Source organism: Typopeltis vanoorti, chromosome 23, assembly GCF_054136105.1.
Source record: "Typopeltis vanoorti isolate ZY-2024b chromosome 23, IOZ_Tvanoo_1.0, whole genome shotgun sequence".
NCBI classification, from domain to species: Eukaryota; Metazoa; Arthropoda; class Arachnida; order Uropygi; family Thelyphonidae; genus Typopeltis; species Typopeltis vanoorti.
Genome location: NC_143571.1, coordinates 87796832 through 87810291, shown reverse-complemented (window position 1 = coordinate 87810291; position 13460 = coordinate 87796832). Strand labels below are relative to the sequence as shown.

Genomic DNA, 13460 nt, shown 5'->3' with positions numbered 1-13460 from the left:
GAGTTTTGATAGGCAACAGACTGATTTGGAAGAAAATTGTAGATAGGAAGTTAGTAAAGATGTAAATTTTTCATGTAGTACTATCATATCATGTACACCCCTTGAGGATGCATGGGAGGAATTTGATGATGATGATAGAGTGAAGAGTTGGTTGGGTGTAAAATAGGCTCTTGAATGAAAGAGAATGCCAAGTTTCTTGGATGTTAAGTAGGCTATTTATATGATGTATTTATGTCAGAAAGACTAGAGGTAATCATTAGTCCAAACAGAGAGATCTGATCTTGTCTGGTAATTTGTGTTTAATGAGAGTGAGAGTAAGTGAGCTCGGATCTATTTTGTACGAGAAAAGGCAAGAGTATGTTTTGGGAGTATTGAACGTAACAAGGATGTCCTCATCCCACTGAAGGATAGATCAATGTTCAAGGCTGGAATATCACAGTACTGCATAGTTTGTTGTATGAGTGGAGAGTACTATCATTTGCAAATCTGTAGTTGGGAGTAGTGATTATTGTGAGTAGGTCATTTATGTATGGGCAAAAGAGAGCAGATGACAGGACAGAGCCTTGAGGTTCTCCTTTGAGGTGGTGAAACTCAAAGAGAGGGAGTCATCTACCCTGACTTGCAGAAGATGACCAGAGAGAAAGCAGGCTACCCAATTACAGAGGGTGGTAGCGAGACCGAAAAATCACAATTTGTTTAGTAGGCTTTGGAGATATCCAGAGTGACAGCACAGGTTTCTCCAAACCTTTCCATGGTACGTATCGAGTGATGGGTGATGTAAGCTACAAAATCAGCTGTGGATCTTGAATGGTGGAATCCATACTGGTGGTTGTTGATTAATTAGTGGGCTTCTAAGTAGTGGAGGAGTTGGCTATTCATGACTTTTTATATTATTTTTGATAGGAGAGGTGATGGCAACTGGTCTGTAGTTTGATGGTAAACTTCTGTCACCCCCCCTTTTTTTTTTTTGAATAGGATGGATATGAAATTGCTTCTATGCATTGGGATAAGTACCAGATATGTATAACAAATTATAGAGATAGTATAGGACTGTTTGAGAACAACTAAGGAGATGCCATCAGAATCAGAAGAGTTTTTAGTATCCAAGTTATTTAGTAGTTTTCTGATGACTTTTTGTCGAAAAACTATAGGAGGCATACAGTACTTGGATTCCAGTATGGTAAGAGGCGATTTCCCTTGGTCATCTATGCAAGAGTTTGAGTAAAAGAGTGATGCCAGGAGGTCAGCTTTATTTTTGAAGTAACAGTGTGCCATCAGGATGACACAGAGGTGGAAGTGCAGGAGAAAAGAAGTAGCATCCAACAGCCTCATGATTTGAATGGGGAATGAAGGACTTCATGCCAGTGAGAATAATTTCTGACTCATTCTCAATAAGTGTTGGAGTCTGGTGAGTGGAAACAATAGTCAGACCAAGGAAAGGAGGAGTAGACATTCCAGAGAACATCTCATATCCAAACTGGTTTCTTTGGGATATGAGATGATCTCTGGAATGTCTACTCCTTTGTATGAGACTTGTACGAGATTGTGGTCTGAATTGCTGAGAGAAGAGATGACCTCTATGGTTATCTGGAAGGAGAATTAGTTCAAAGAGTATTTGGAGAATGAAGAGGGTTATCAGGGATTCGAGTAGGTAGATTTATTATTTGTGTTGCTTATTTATAGCAAACATTACTTATAACAAACAAGTCTGCTTCTTGTCCTGATTGGTCGGTGGTGCTGGAGTAGGGGAGCTAGATGAAATTATGGACACTGAGGTCATTCAGGAAGATGAACTCACTATCTGGATAGATGGATGACAGGTGGTCAAGTTTCATGTAAAGGAATGTGAAGAGATTTGAGTGGTTATTAGTGTATGGAGACTGGTAAATGCAACCAATGAAAGTTACAACATGGGGCAAGGAAACCTTGAGACAAAGAATGTCAAAAGCAGGGGATTCTAAATTACCAGTTCTCTGGCAGACTGTCAGATTTCATAAAAGCACAAGTATCACTTGTGGTGAAAAGAATCATTAAGTGTACAGTTTGAGCACTATGGTGAAAAGTAGTAGATGTAGCTGCGATCTGGGTTTCTGTCAGAATTAGCATGTCTGGTCTGGAAGACTGCAAGTGACGGTGGACATCGTTTCTGTTTATGTTAATGCCACAGATGTTAGTAAAGTGGATGTGAAAGTGAGTTTTTAGCGAAGAGATTCTGATATGGTTTGTATATTGTGGCTAGTTATGATGTGACTCTTTTTATGGGAATAGATTATGAGGGAGATTCGTTTTTATCACAGTGTCACTGTTATTGTTTGTGAGAGTCCTCATAGGTTTGATTAAATGGAAGGATATAGTGGGCATGTGTAGTGAGGGAAGATACTCTTGGACATGACTTCCATGCACAGAGAAACCAGTCTCCATGCTATGAAATGGCCTCGACAGTGCCACCCTGCAAACTACCAATCGGACTCCCTCTTGAAGTAACACTTGGCAGAAAATGTGGTAGTGGGATTATGCACCAGAAAATTGGCTGTTCAGGCTATATATATCACTATCAATCTGGTGCTGTATCGCCTAGAGTAGAGAGAGTGTATTACTAATAAATTTATTATGTTTATTTAAATTTATTTTTCAGCCCTTAATGAGTCGAAATAAAATAGAATAATATTATTATGCATTACATTACTTTAACTGACCAATTCCCGAATCATAAAGTTACATTTATTCCTGCATATAAATATTACTATGTGGAATCAAAATATCGAAGATTATTGGATACAAAAGTGTAGTTAACACATCTAACAAATAGAAAGAGGAAAGCTATTCAAAACACTACAGTTGTATGTTGTCAATAGGGCATTATATCAAGCAAGACTTAGTCTTTATTTGAGCTGTAAGTCAGCAGTTAGAATTGAAGAAAACACAGGAAGATGGTTTAATGTTAAATCTGGTATCAGACAAGAATGCACATTATCCCCTCTGTTATTCATTATCTACATGGATCACATTATGAAGGAAAGTGGTATTAAACCTGATATCAAAATTGGAGAAGTTAATCTCAGCTCTTTGCTCTAGGTGGACGATGTTATACTTCTAAATAAATCCATTACAAGTCTGCATGATTTCCTGCCTAAATTGAATAACTGTTGTAATAGATATGATATGAAGGTCAGCAATAAAAAGACAAAGACAATGAAAACAGACAGAAGCATTGAAAAATAGGTTCTCCATTCACAACTACATAGGCATGATTTTTAGTAAAGATGGTAAATTGAATATGAAAATAGACAACAGAATCAACAAAGCTGTATGGTAGGAAGTCAAATGAATAAATTTATAAGGAATAAGAGAGAAATTACTGAAAACACTAAATTAGCTGTATGCATAATTTATTTTAATTATTTTTTTTTGTTTAATCAAATCTAAGATAATCATTGCAAATTTGTTAGCTGAGAGGATATGATTTGGTATTAAGGTAAGCATGTGTCATCCCTACCATACAAAGATGGCTGCCAAATTTTGATGTTTCATGTAGAATGGTGATTAATAGTAATATGTGATGACATTCCATTTTTTTACAGTTGTTCAAATCTTAATCACAAGTTAATGCTCCCCCCTATGTTTTCTGTGAAAAGATGTTACTTCAACTGTTCACCAGCTGACCAACAGATTTCTTAAGAGAAAATGGTATTTTGTGTTTCAATCTCTGCATAAATTGGTGATGGCATGCATATTAGTAAATAAGAACTACTAATCAAGATAATCTTCAGGAATGGTAGAACTTTTTTAGATGTTTTCATCTTTAATTATAAGAGAATAAATTACTATACCGTAGCACCTGTTTTTCAAGTGTTCAAGCTTGAAAACCTTGTTCTCTCAGATCCATATGTTAAAAATCAATTTTAACATATGGATCTGAGAGCTGAATTAGAAATAAAATACTTCAGAAAGACTAGAGACTGCAGATATGAGAGTCCTGAGAAAGATTAGGAGCATAAACAGATGGCATCAATGGCAATATCATATTAAAAACAAGGATATTAGGAAAGAACTTGACATTGTCAGCATCCAGGAATGCATTAGCAGAGATAATCTCAGGTGGCATGGTCACTTAAACAGAATGGGTGAGGAAAGATTAGCAAAACAAGTGTTCTCTGCCAGGTTGGCAAGAAAAAGCCAGAGGAAGACTAAGATATACGAGGGTGGGCTAAAAAGTTCTCGGCCTAACAATGAAAAAAACGAATTTATAATTTCAAAATTATTTTTATTTTTCAACATAATCTCGTTTAAGACTACTATATTTATTCCAGTGATGCTCCAGTGCCATTATCTCATCCCTGTAGTAGTTCTCAGTAAGAGCTGCAAAATACCCCTCTATAGCTGCAATCACCTCTTCATTCAAAGAAAAACGCTTACCAGCAAAGAAGAATTCAGTTTTGGGAAGAGATAGCAGTCAGAGGCAGCCAAATCTGGAGAACAAGGTGGATGTTACAATTCATAGTGAAGATCCCTTAATTTTCCGATTGCCAAAACACCTCTGTGGGCAGGTGCATTGTCCTGATGAAAGATGATTTTTTTCTTCTTCTGCAAACCAGGTCTTTTCTCATGAATTTTTTTGTTTGGTCTGGTTAAAAGATCAGAATAATATTCCTTGGTTATTGTTTTACTCTTTCATGATAATTAATAAACAAAATGCCTTCAGTATCCTAAAACACCGATGCCATGACCTTTCTTGCTGATGGAACCAACTTTGTCTTCTTTGGGCTGAATAACCGGCTTCTGTCTACTGTTTTGACTGCTGTTTGGATCCTGGTGTGTAATGATGAATCCAACTCTCATCCATAGTAATAAATCGATGCACAAAATCAGTTTTATTCTTGCTAAAACACTCCAAGCACTCTTCAAAGATTTTCATGTGAGTGTGTTTTTGATCTGCTGTGAGCTAGCGTGGCACCCATCTTACACAAAGCTTTTTTCATTTGCAATTCTTCATGCAAAATATATCCTACATGTTCTTTTGAAATGCCTATAGTCTCAGCAATTTCACGCACTTTGACTTGCTGGTCGTTCGATACCATATCGTTCACTTAATTAATGATTTCTGGTGTTGTTACACTTTTTGAACATCCTTCACGTGGATCATCTTCAAGGATAGCATGGCAACGTTTAAATTCGGAAGCCCATTTCTTAATTTCAGAAATGAAGGAGAAGAGTACCCATAAAACTTTATGAACGTCAAATGAATCTGTTTTGGCGTCAAATGAACCTTTTACAAAGAATAACCACACGATATTCAATTTAATTCATTTCAAGGGATAACAGACAACACTTTTGTTTCAGCCAGCTGTATAAAACAAACTACTTGATAGAATGACTTGCAATTTCACATGGATGCTTATGACAGATGTACCAACTTAGAAAAAAAAGCTTGCCAATAGTGTTTCCATCCATGGTCGAGGCCGAGAACTTTTAAAACCACCCTTGTAGGATGACTGATAAAGTAAAAAGTGCCTTTACAAGACAGATATATAAAATCTGATAATGTTGGAGTTTTTACAGGTAACAGATTGATTTGGAGGAAAACTGTAGATAGGAAGTTAGTGGTGATGTAAATTTTTCATTTAGTACTATAATAATATCCTGTACACCCCTTGACAGTACATGTCAGGAATTTGATGATGATGATGAACAAACAGAAAGAAAAGCAATCGCTGATATGCTGTTCACAGTATTAGATTAACAAAAGACAAAGTTTTATTTTAATTATTTTTTTGTTTCTTTAATCAAATCTAAGATAATCATTGCAGATTTGTTAGCTGAGAGAATATGATTTGGTATTAAGGTGTGCGTGTGTCATCCCTACCATACAAGGATGGCTGCCAAATTTTGATGTTTCATGTAGAATAGTGATTAATAGTAATATGTGATGACATTCCATTTTTTTTTACAGTTGTTCAAATCTTAATCACAAGTTAATGGCCACCCTTATGTTTTCTGTGAAAAGATGTTACTTCAACTGTTCACCAGCTGACCAATAGATTTCTTAAGAGAAAATGGTATTTTGTGTTTCAATCTCTGCATAAATAATGGTGATGGCATGCATATTAGTAAATAAGAACTACTAATCAATATAATCTTCAGGAATGGTAGAACCTTTTTAGATGTTTTCATCTCTAATTATAAGAGAATAAATTACCATACCCTAGCACCAGTTTTGTTAGCCGGCATCTCTTGGTTCTTCAATAATGCTTCTTCACTTGAAGGTTTAGGGAACCTCTGACATTCAGCTTCTTGTAATTTTTCAGCCAGAATGGTAAAATCATTTTCGATTAATGCTGACACACCGTTAATTATAGAGTCAATGGTTTTTCCTGTTAGTTTTTTATGCTGATCTCTATACTTTTTGAAATAAGATGTCAGGTGGGATCTGTAAAACAAAACAATCACTTCTGAGATTGAATATTTTTAAATACACTAACAACAGCCAAATACTGTTACATGTCAGACTTACTGAAAATTTTATATCTTTGAAATGAAGAGTACCTAAAAGATGCAAGAAACTCATGCTATTGGCAAAGCATCGGAATTTTAATAAATAATAAGCTAACCCTTTTTATTCCATTATAGAAAGTAGGTGGGGCCTTTTAACCCCATCTAGCTGTTGGAGACTCAGTGGGCAGTTCAATCTCCACTGGTAGCCAGAGATAGCTGGCCCATGTCTATTACTAATTATAGGCTTCAAACAATGAAGAGACCAGCAAACAAGTACTGCCATTTCTTCATACCTAACCCTAACAAGAAATGTTACTGTTTGAAATAATTTGGGTTCTACGGTCGATTTTCTTGGGTTTACGGGACAAAAAAAACTCCGTTTTTACTAGGAAAAACCCACTTGCCCATGCCAGAGATCGACTAACTCAGGAACCATGAAGAAAGGCTTAGAAAAAGTTCCTCTAGCCGGTGGCTAGACTTGACCTATAAGTCTATCTTTGGGCGGCCTGTGCAGAGGATGCAAGCACCACTTCCACTGAGCTACACAGGCCTTGTATTGGAATTTTGTCTAGTAAAAGTTTTCTCCTCACACACATTATCATATAACACAATGGTAACAAAACCAACAATCTGTTAATTTTTCATTCCATTAAACCTAAAGATGAGTGTAATCAGCACCTACGGCTAAATATGTTTCCTATCAGAAACTTGTAATGTGCAAACCTAGATGAAATAGATAATTACATAGGCAAAGTGGATACTAGATCCAACATTATTTCAAAGCTAAATGTTTGTAGAAACTATTAAAGTTTCGTAAGTTGACCTGAGAGCTTATGAGAATATTCTTCGAACAAGCTTTGACAACCCTGAGTGGCCTTAGCTTATACTGCTTAAAGGACACGAGCACTGCCCAAGAATTCATATATTCACCTTCCATTAGTGCATTTGATAAACGTTTCACTGGCCTGACAGCTGTTTTGAACTGGTTGCTTCTCTTCAGAGACCAGGCTGAAACCTTAAGAGTGCAAAAACTCTCATTCAGTACTAAGGAAATTGAAATGTCTGAGAAAGGTATTTTTAATAAGTGAACTCTAGTCGGTGTGTAAAAGTCTCTCCTGAATGTTCAATGTGACAGACTCGATATATTGGCTGTCATAGCATCAAACCTAGTAAGTTGGTGAGCCTGGTTGGTCGAGTGGTTAGCGTACCTACCCTCTAACCAACATATTGCGGGTTTGAATCTTGCTGTGGGCATCTTTAAGTTGTCTTTAGGTAGGAGATGAATTTCATTGCCTGGTGTGAGACTATCATCCTGCTCGTTGGAGGCCTGAAATGGCTTGAAAAATTCCATGTTTGGTCTCTAGAGAAGTTTCCAGACCATGTAAAAATAAGTAAAAAAAAAATTTAAAAAAATATATATAAAATTCTAAAAATGAAAAAAAAAAAAAAAAAATCCTTAGCTCATCCATGGTACAAATGTACAATAGGTTTACTAATAACCTTTCGTGGGTAGGAACCATACACTGAATTAGCTAAGCATTAGGAAACCCCCCCCCACAATTTACATATTTAGCGTGATAACAAAGTACCACATGATAACGTCACATCGGCTACTATGAATGGACACACCTATCCTCTGTACATCCGTAAATCAGTAAACATTTGCCAGTAATGGGGAAATGTGGCAAATATAAACTAATTTGTCCACAGGCAGATAGTTGGGGCATGGAGACCAGGTGCCAGTATTTTGGAAACAGCCACACTTGTTGGTTGCTCCCATACTACTGGATCAAGGGTGTACCAGGATTGGATTAACCATGAACAGACATCCAGCAGGATACACTGGTCAGCCACATGTGGCTGATCCTAGAGGTGAGTGTTGGGTGTCATGACTGGTATCTCAGCAATGACATGCAACAGTCACACTGCTCACCCACCAGTAGGGCAGTTCAATTCATTTCCACATGCAAAACGTGCTGTATTTTGCTTTGCCTGGGGGGGGGGGAATGGTTCCCACAACCGAAGACTAATTAGGGTACCCATGATGATGGCCGGACATTGTGAACAATGCCTCGCATGGGCCAAAGAGCTTCAACAATGGACCTCGACAGATGAAAGAACGTACCCTGGAGTGATGAGCGCCATTTCTTGCTGCAATATGCTGATGGCTGGTTCACACTTGGCATAAACAGCATGAAGCCCTATTCACCTGGTTGCACAGTTGGGGTTCAAAAGGCTGGTGGAGGTGGTGTTATGGTCTGGGAAGCTTTTTCCCGACACTCTCTAGGTTCGCTGGTTATCATCCCACAAAGACTGAATGGTGAACGCTACAGGGACCTGTTAACCAACCATCTCTTTCCATATCTGCAGGAGGTCTAACCCAACCATAGTGCCATCTTTTAACAGGACAATGGACCTTGTGGTCAGGCTCATACAACTACAGAGTGGTTGGAGGAACACAACAATGAATTTGCCACATTGCCTTGGCCTCCAAACTACCCTGACTGTAACCCAATTGAACATGTGTGGGATATGTTGGGAGTTTTTTCCCACTTGGTTAGACTATAATAAATTTAGTTTAATCCTTTATCCAATTGTAAGCAAACTACCCAGACTGGTTTTGACCTTTATTAAGGTCTCATCAGTGGGAGCCAGACCCAGAGGTGGTGAAACTAAGGTGGAAGTAATGGAGAAGTCATATTTACCTATACGAGTTGCCAAAAGGTGTCTCACCTTATTATTAAATTACTCTGGATTTAGAGAAAGATGGAAGTTTTTTCCCACTTGGTTAGACTATAATAAATTTAGTTTAATCCTTCATCCAAGTGTAAGCAAACAAAATTTGTACATGAAGTATCTTCAGGATAGAGGCAACTCGTGATAAAGGTGGACCAAGCTCTCATCACTACTTGTCTTAGTATCTCCCATAATTAGGCTGACCATATTTCCTAGAGACAAAAACGGGACAGGGGTTATGTAACATTCATGAAAAAGTAAGACGATAAAAAAAGTTTTATTACATAAACACATTCTTTTTGCCAAGTCTTCTGCAACAACCAAAATTGGTGTTTGTGTTATCTGCACACAAAGCAACAATTTTGTTTGTAAGCCAAATTTGTCACTTCCTTCAACATAGCACACTGTATTTCGGATGTTTCACGAGATAAGGAAATAAAATCTATAATTTTGTCTTGTACACCACAATTTGGCAAAAAGTACCGCACAATGATTAGAAAAAGTTTGATATGTTTTTTTTGTTTGATACATCTAAACTGACTGTGATGTTTTTTGTTTTATTCAAATTCTCTATTACTTCGCCCAATATGTAGGATGATAAAACATTCGTAATTCTTGCTTCTGATTTGGTACGTGCTGAAGAAAATTTTGGTTCATAAATTTTGTTTATCAATGTCAACAAGCTAGGAGCCTGTGTAGCTCAGTAGAAGTGGTGTTTGCACTCTACAGCAATTAACCGCACGAAGAAAGACGAAAAGCAAAACAAAAACTAATGCTATGGCAGAAGCAGCGCCGCGTTTGCGATGCACAAGTGTTTCCAACATGTATTTTTTTATTTTCTCTGAATAAATCACTGCAGATATTTATATACGATTATAGGTTATGAATGATAATTTAAGATTGACCAATATTAAATTATATTTATAGTTTTTATTAAAAATGGGACAAAATTGACATTTTTATTAAAACGACGGGACGGCCAGGAAATATGAAAAAAATGGTACTGTCCTATTCAAAATAGTACGTATGGTCAGTCTACCTATAATGCAAAGCACATCTCCTTGTGGACATGTATAATCTAAATCCAGAGTAATTTAATAATAAGGTGAGACACCTTTTGGCAACTCATATAGGTAAATATGACTTCTTCATTACTTCCACCTTAGTTTACCCACCTCTGGGTCTGGCTTCCACTGACGAGACCTCAATAAAGGTCAAAACCAGTCTGGATAGTGGCTCTTCCCTTAATGCACATAGCATTATACATGTCAGCAAGGAGATGTGCTTTGCATTATGGGAGATACTAAGGCAAGTGATGAGAACTTATACTTTACCAAGAGGCACACACTTTGTTTGCTTACACTTGGATAAATGATTGAACTAAATTTATTATGTGTGGGATATGCTAAAATGGGGTGTGAGGACTGCTGATTCTCCTCAATGGAATGAGCATGGACTGAGATATGCATGGAGGATGTATAACACCATGTGCAATCTGTTCCAATGCATCTGTAAGCTGTGATTGCAAAGAGATGTGGACCAACATATTATTAGGTGGGTGTTCCTAATGCAAAACTAACTGTGTGTGTGTAAAGCTGGCTGAACCATGTTGTTGAAAGAGATATGTTAAAGAGAAGATGACATATGCTTTATAAAATATGGAAAGTGTGGAAAATATAATTAATATTAAAATAGAATGTTTATAATAAATGAGTGAAGTACATTCATGACTTTGCATTATGGAATAAAATGACAATTAATGTGAAGCACACATCCTTTCAGATGTGCATAATTCTATGCATTATGGGAAGGGCCACTACCTAGACCTGTTTCAACCTTTATTAAGGTAGTATTAAAGTGTGAGGATACGTTTCCAAAAATTCTCAGTGATCTAAAAGATCACTCTAAATCTTATTAAGTAACCCAAAAGGATCACTTCTGAACTGAATCACTATAGGACAGGATATTCAGCAGTGGCTCCACTCAGTGACATGCAAAAACCTACCAAAGCAGAACCACTCATCCTTGGGAACAAGCCCAAAAAGAAAAAAATATTAAACATCATCAGTGGGAGCCAGACCCAAAAGAGATACTAATGTTCTTAACTGTTCTGCTAAGATGGACTGATTGGACCTGTGATTCTTTATTTTAGAATCCTTTGTCAGATATAAAATGAATGTTTTATATCTTTTATGTTTTTTTTTTTTTTTTGGATATTTGTCCTGAGATATTTGTTTGTTTTAGTTTACCATTTGGCTCGCCCATTTATGTTTTACAAGGTCATGCTCACTGTAGTGTACTGCTTGGCAGATTAGTAGGTTAGGGTGGAAGTGGATAGCAGCATTTGCAAAGAATTTTCAGCCTTTTTTTTTTTTTTTGCATAGAAAAGTTTTGATCTTGGGGATATCAGCTTCTTGCTGAAGTTGTATGTTTCCTACAAACTATGATGCATTAAATGCTATTTGTAAATATTTGTTTTGGATTATCTCTAGTTTTGCTAATGTTTGAATCTGCTGTATATCTCCACATAGATGAGCCAGTACATCAGGAATGGTCTGATTAGCATCTTGTAAAGCAGCAGTGTAAGTTTCATACTTAGCTAGCTATGATGATTCAGTAATGGATACAGCTTCCCCATTGCCCTATTTGCTTTTGAGCAGACATATTGATATGAGTTGAGCAGCAAAGCCCTTTATCTAATTGTACTCCTACTGGTTGTCATGGAATGGAGGTGCCAAATATAACAACTTCCCTCTGAGGACAATCGTCTTCTTGTGAACAGCACTGTAGTGATCTTGTTTGAATTAGCCATTGTTCTAGTTCTGAGACTGCAATTTGCAATTTTCCTTTGTCAATCTAAGTAGCAAGGAGTGGACCATTATTTTGCACATATACCATTGTGGTGGCAGCTGTGAATGGCATGTGGGCCAAAAAGATAGCAAAGAGCAGAGGTGATAACATGGAGCCCTGGGGGATGCCTGCTGTGATGTTCACTCAGATGATCTAATTCCCTGTAGCTTCACTCAGAATCTGCAATTGTTGAGGTACAATTTGGTAAGTTTGACAAGTCCTGGTGGGAATTTGGCATGCAGGAGTTTGAATAGAAGCCAATGTGCCATATTTGTCAAATGTTTTGGCAATGTCCAAGAAGATTGCCCCTGTGTGCTGCTTTCAGTTGAACTCTAAGCTGATGTTTTCCATGATTTTAAGAACTTGTGATGTGGAATGGCTCTCCCAGAATCAAAACTGCTCATTAGAAATGAGATTTAATTCTTTAGTGACTTCCTGCAGTCTTCTTAGTATTACCCTCTCAGCTATATTTCCTAGGCAGAAAAGCAGGATGACTGGACAATAGTTTGGGATTAAGATCATATCTGCCACTTTCCACTGTGCAGGGAAGTGGTGATATCTTAATATTGCATTAAAATAGCAACAATGTGCATTACAGCTTTAATGAGAATTTAATGATATACCAATGTTGAATTAATGCTGAGTTCATATATTTCCCAAATACAAGTAGTACAGAGATATATCACCTTATTAATAAATTCTCTGTATTAGGGATAGATGTAGGAAGTTTTCTGATTTAGATGCAAAGTAAATTAAATTTCCCAAGAAATTATATTCTTGTTTTATCCACTCATGACAACTTGAAAATTTGTTTCAGTAAGCAAATACATGAGTAGACATATTACTTAAAATAGCTCACTTAATATTTTACTTATTAGTAGAATTTTAGCCTGAGTATCACAGACAAGTTTAAGTACATGTGAAAAGGCTAATTAAACAACAATAACTGACAATTCCAAAAGGCCCCCACCTAAGTAGCTCATTTAAGATAACTAAAACTTTTTTTTACCGAAGATCCCTGCAATACTCAGGCGAAAATTCTACTAATAAATAATATTTTACGCGAGTTAATTCCGTTATAAGTTTAAATACTATTCGTAAATGTATATAAAGATTGTGTGCATGCACACGCAGACACATATATATTATTACTAAAAGTAAAAAAAAAAAGCAATACTTAATTAGTAAGAATAAATTTACATACGGATTCAATGTTGGATAACGATTCTGAAGCTTTTGCATCACTTTTCCTGTAGGATTTTTTGTAGTGCTTTGAGATACCTGAATGAAACACTGAAAATTTCAAAATTTTATCTGGTTGTAAAATAATATTCTGATGACATATAATCAGACATTGATAACAGAAATACATACTAATGCAT

At 36.6% G+C, this 13460-nt stretch overlaps 1 protein-coding gene across 2 annotated transcripts in view; it reads right to left on the bottom strand.

The window, feature by feature from the left end:
- The window catches only part of LOC150094045 (uncharacterized), a 1005660-nt gene that overhangs the window by 45709 nt on the left and 946491 nt on the right, over nt 1-13460 (bottom strand). Inside the window, exons 37-38 of one of the 2 annotated variants that reach the window (XM_090412663.1) lie at nt 13283-13371; nt 6202-6427 (exon numbers count right to left, since the gene is read on the bottom strand). In XM_090412663.1, the coding sequence (XP_090268789.1) occupies nt 6202-6427; nt 13283-13371 (315 nt within the window). The remainder of the gene's footprint in view (nt 1-6201; nt 6428-13282; nt 13372-13460) is intronic. The other variant, XM_090412664.1, reaches the window with a different exon arrangement.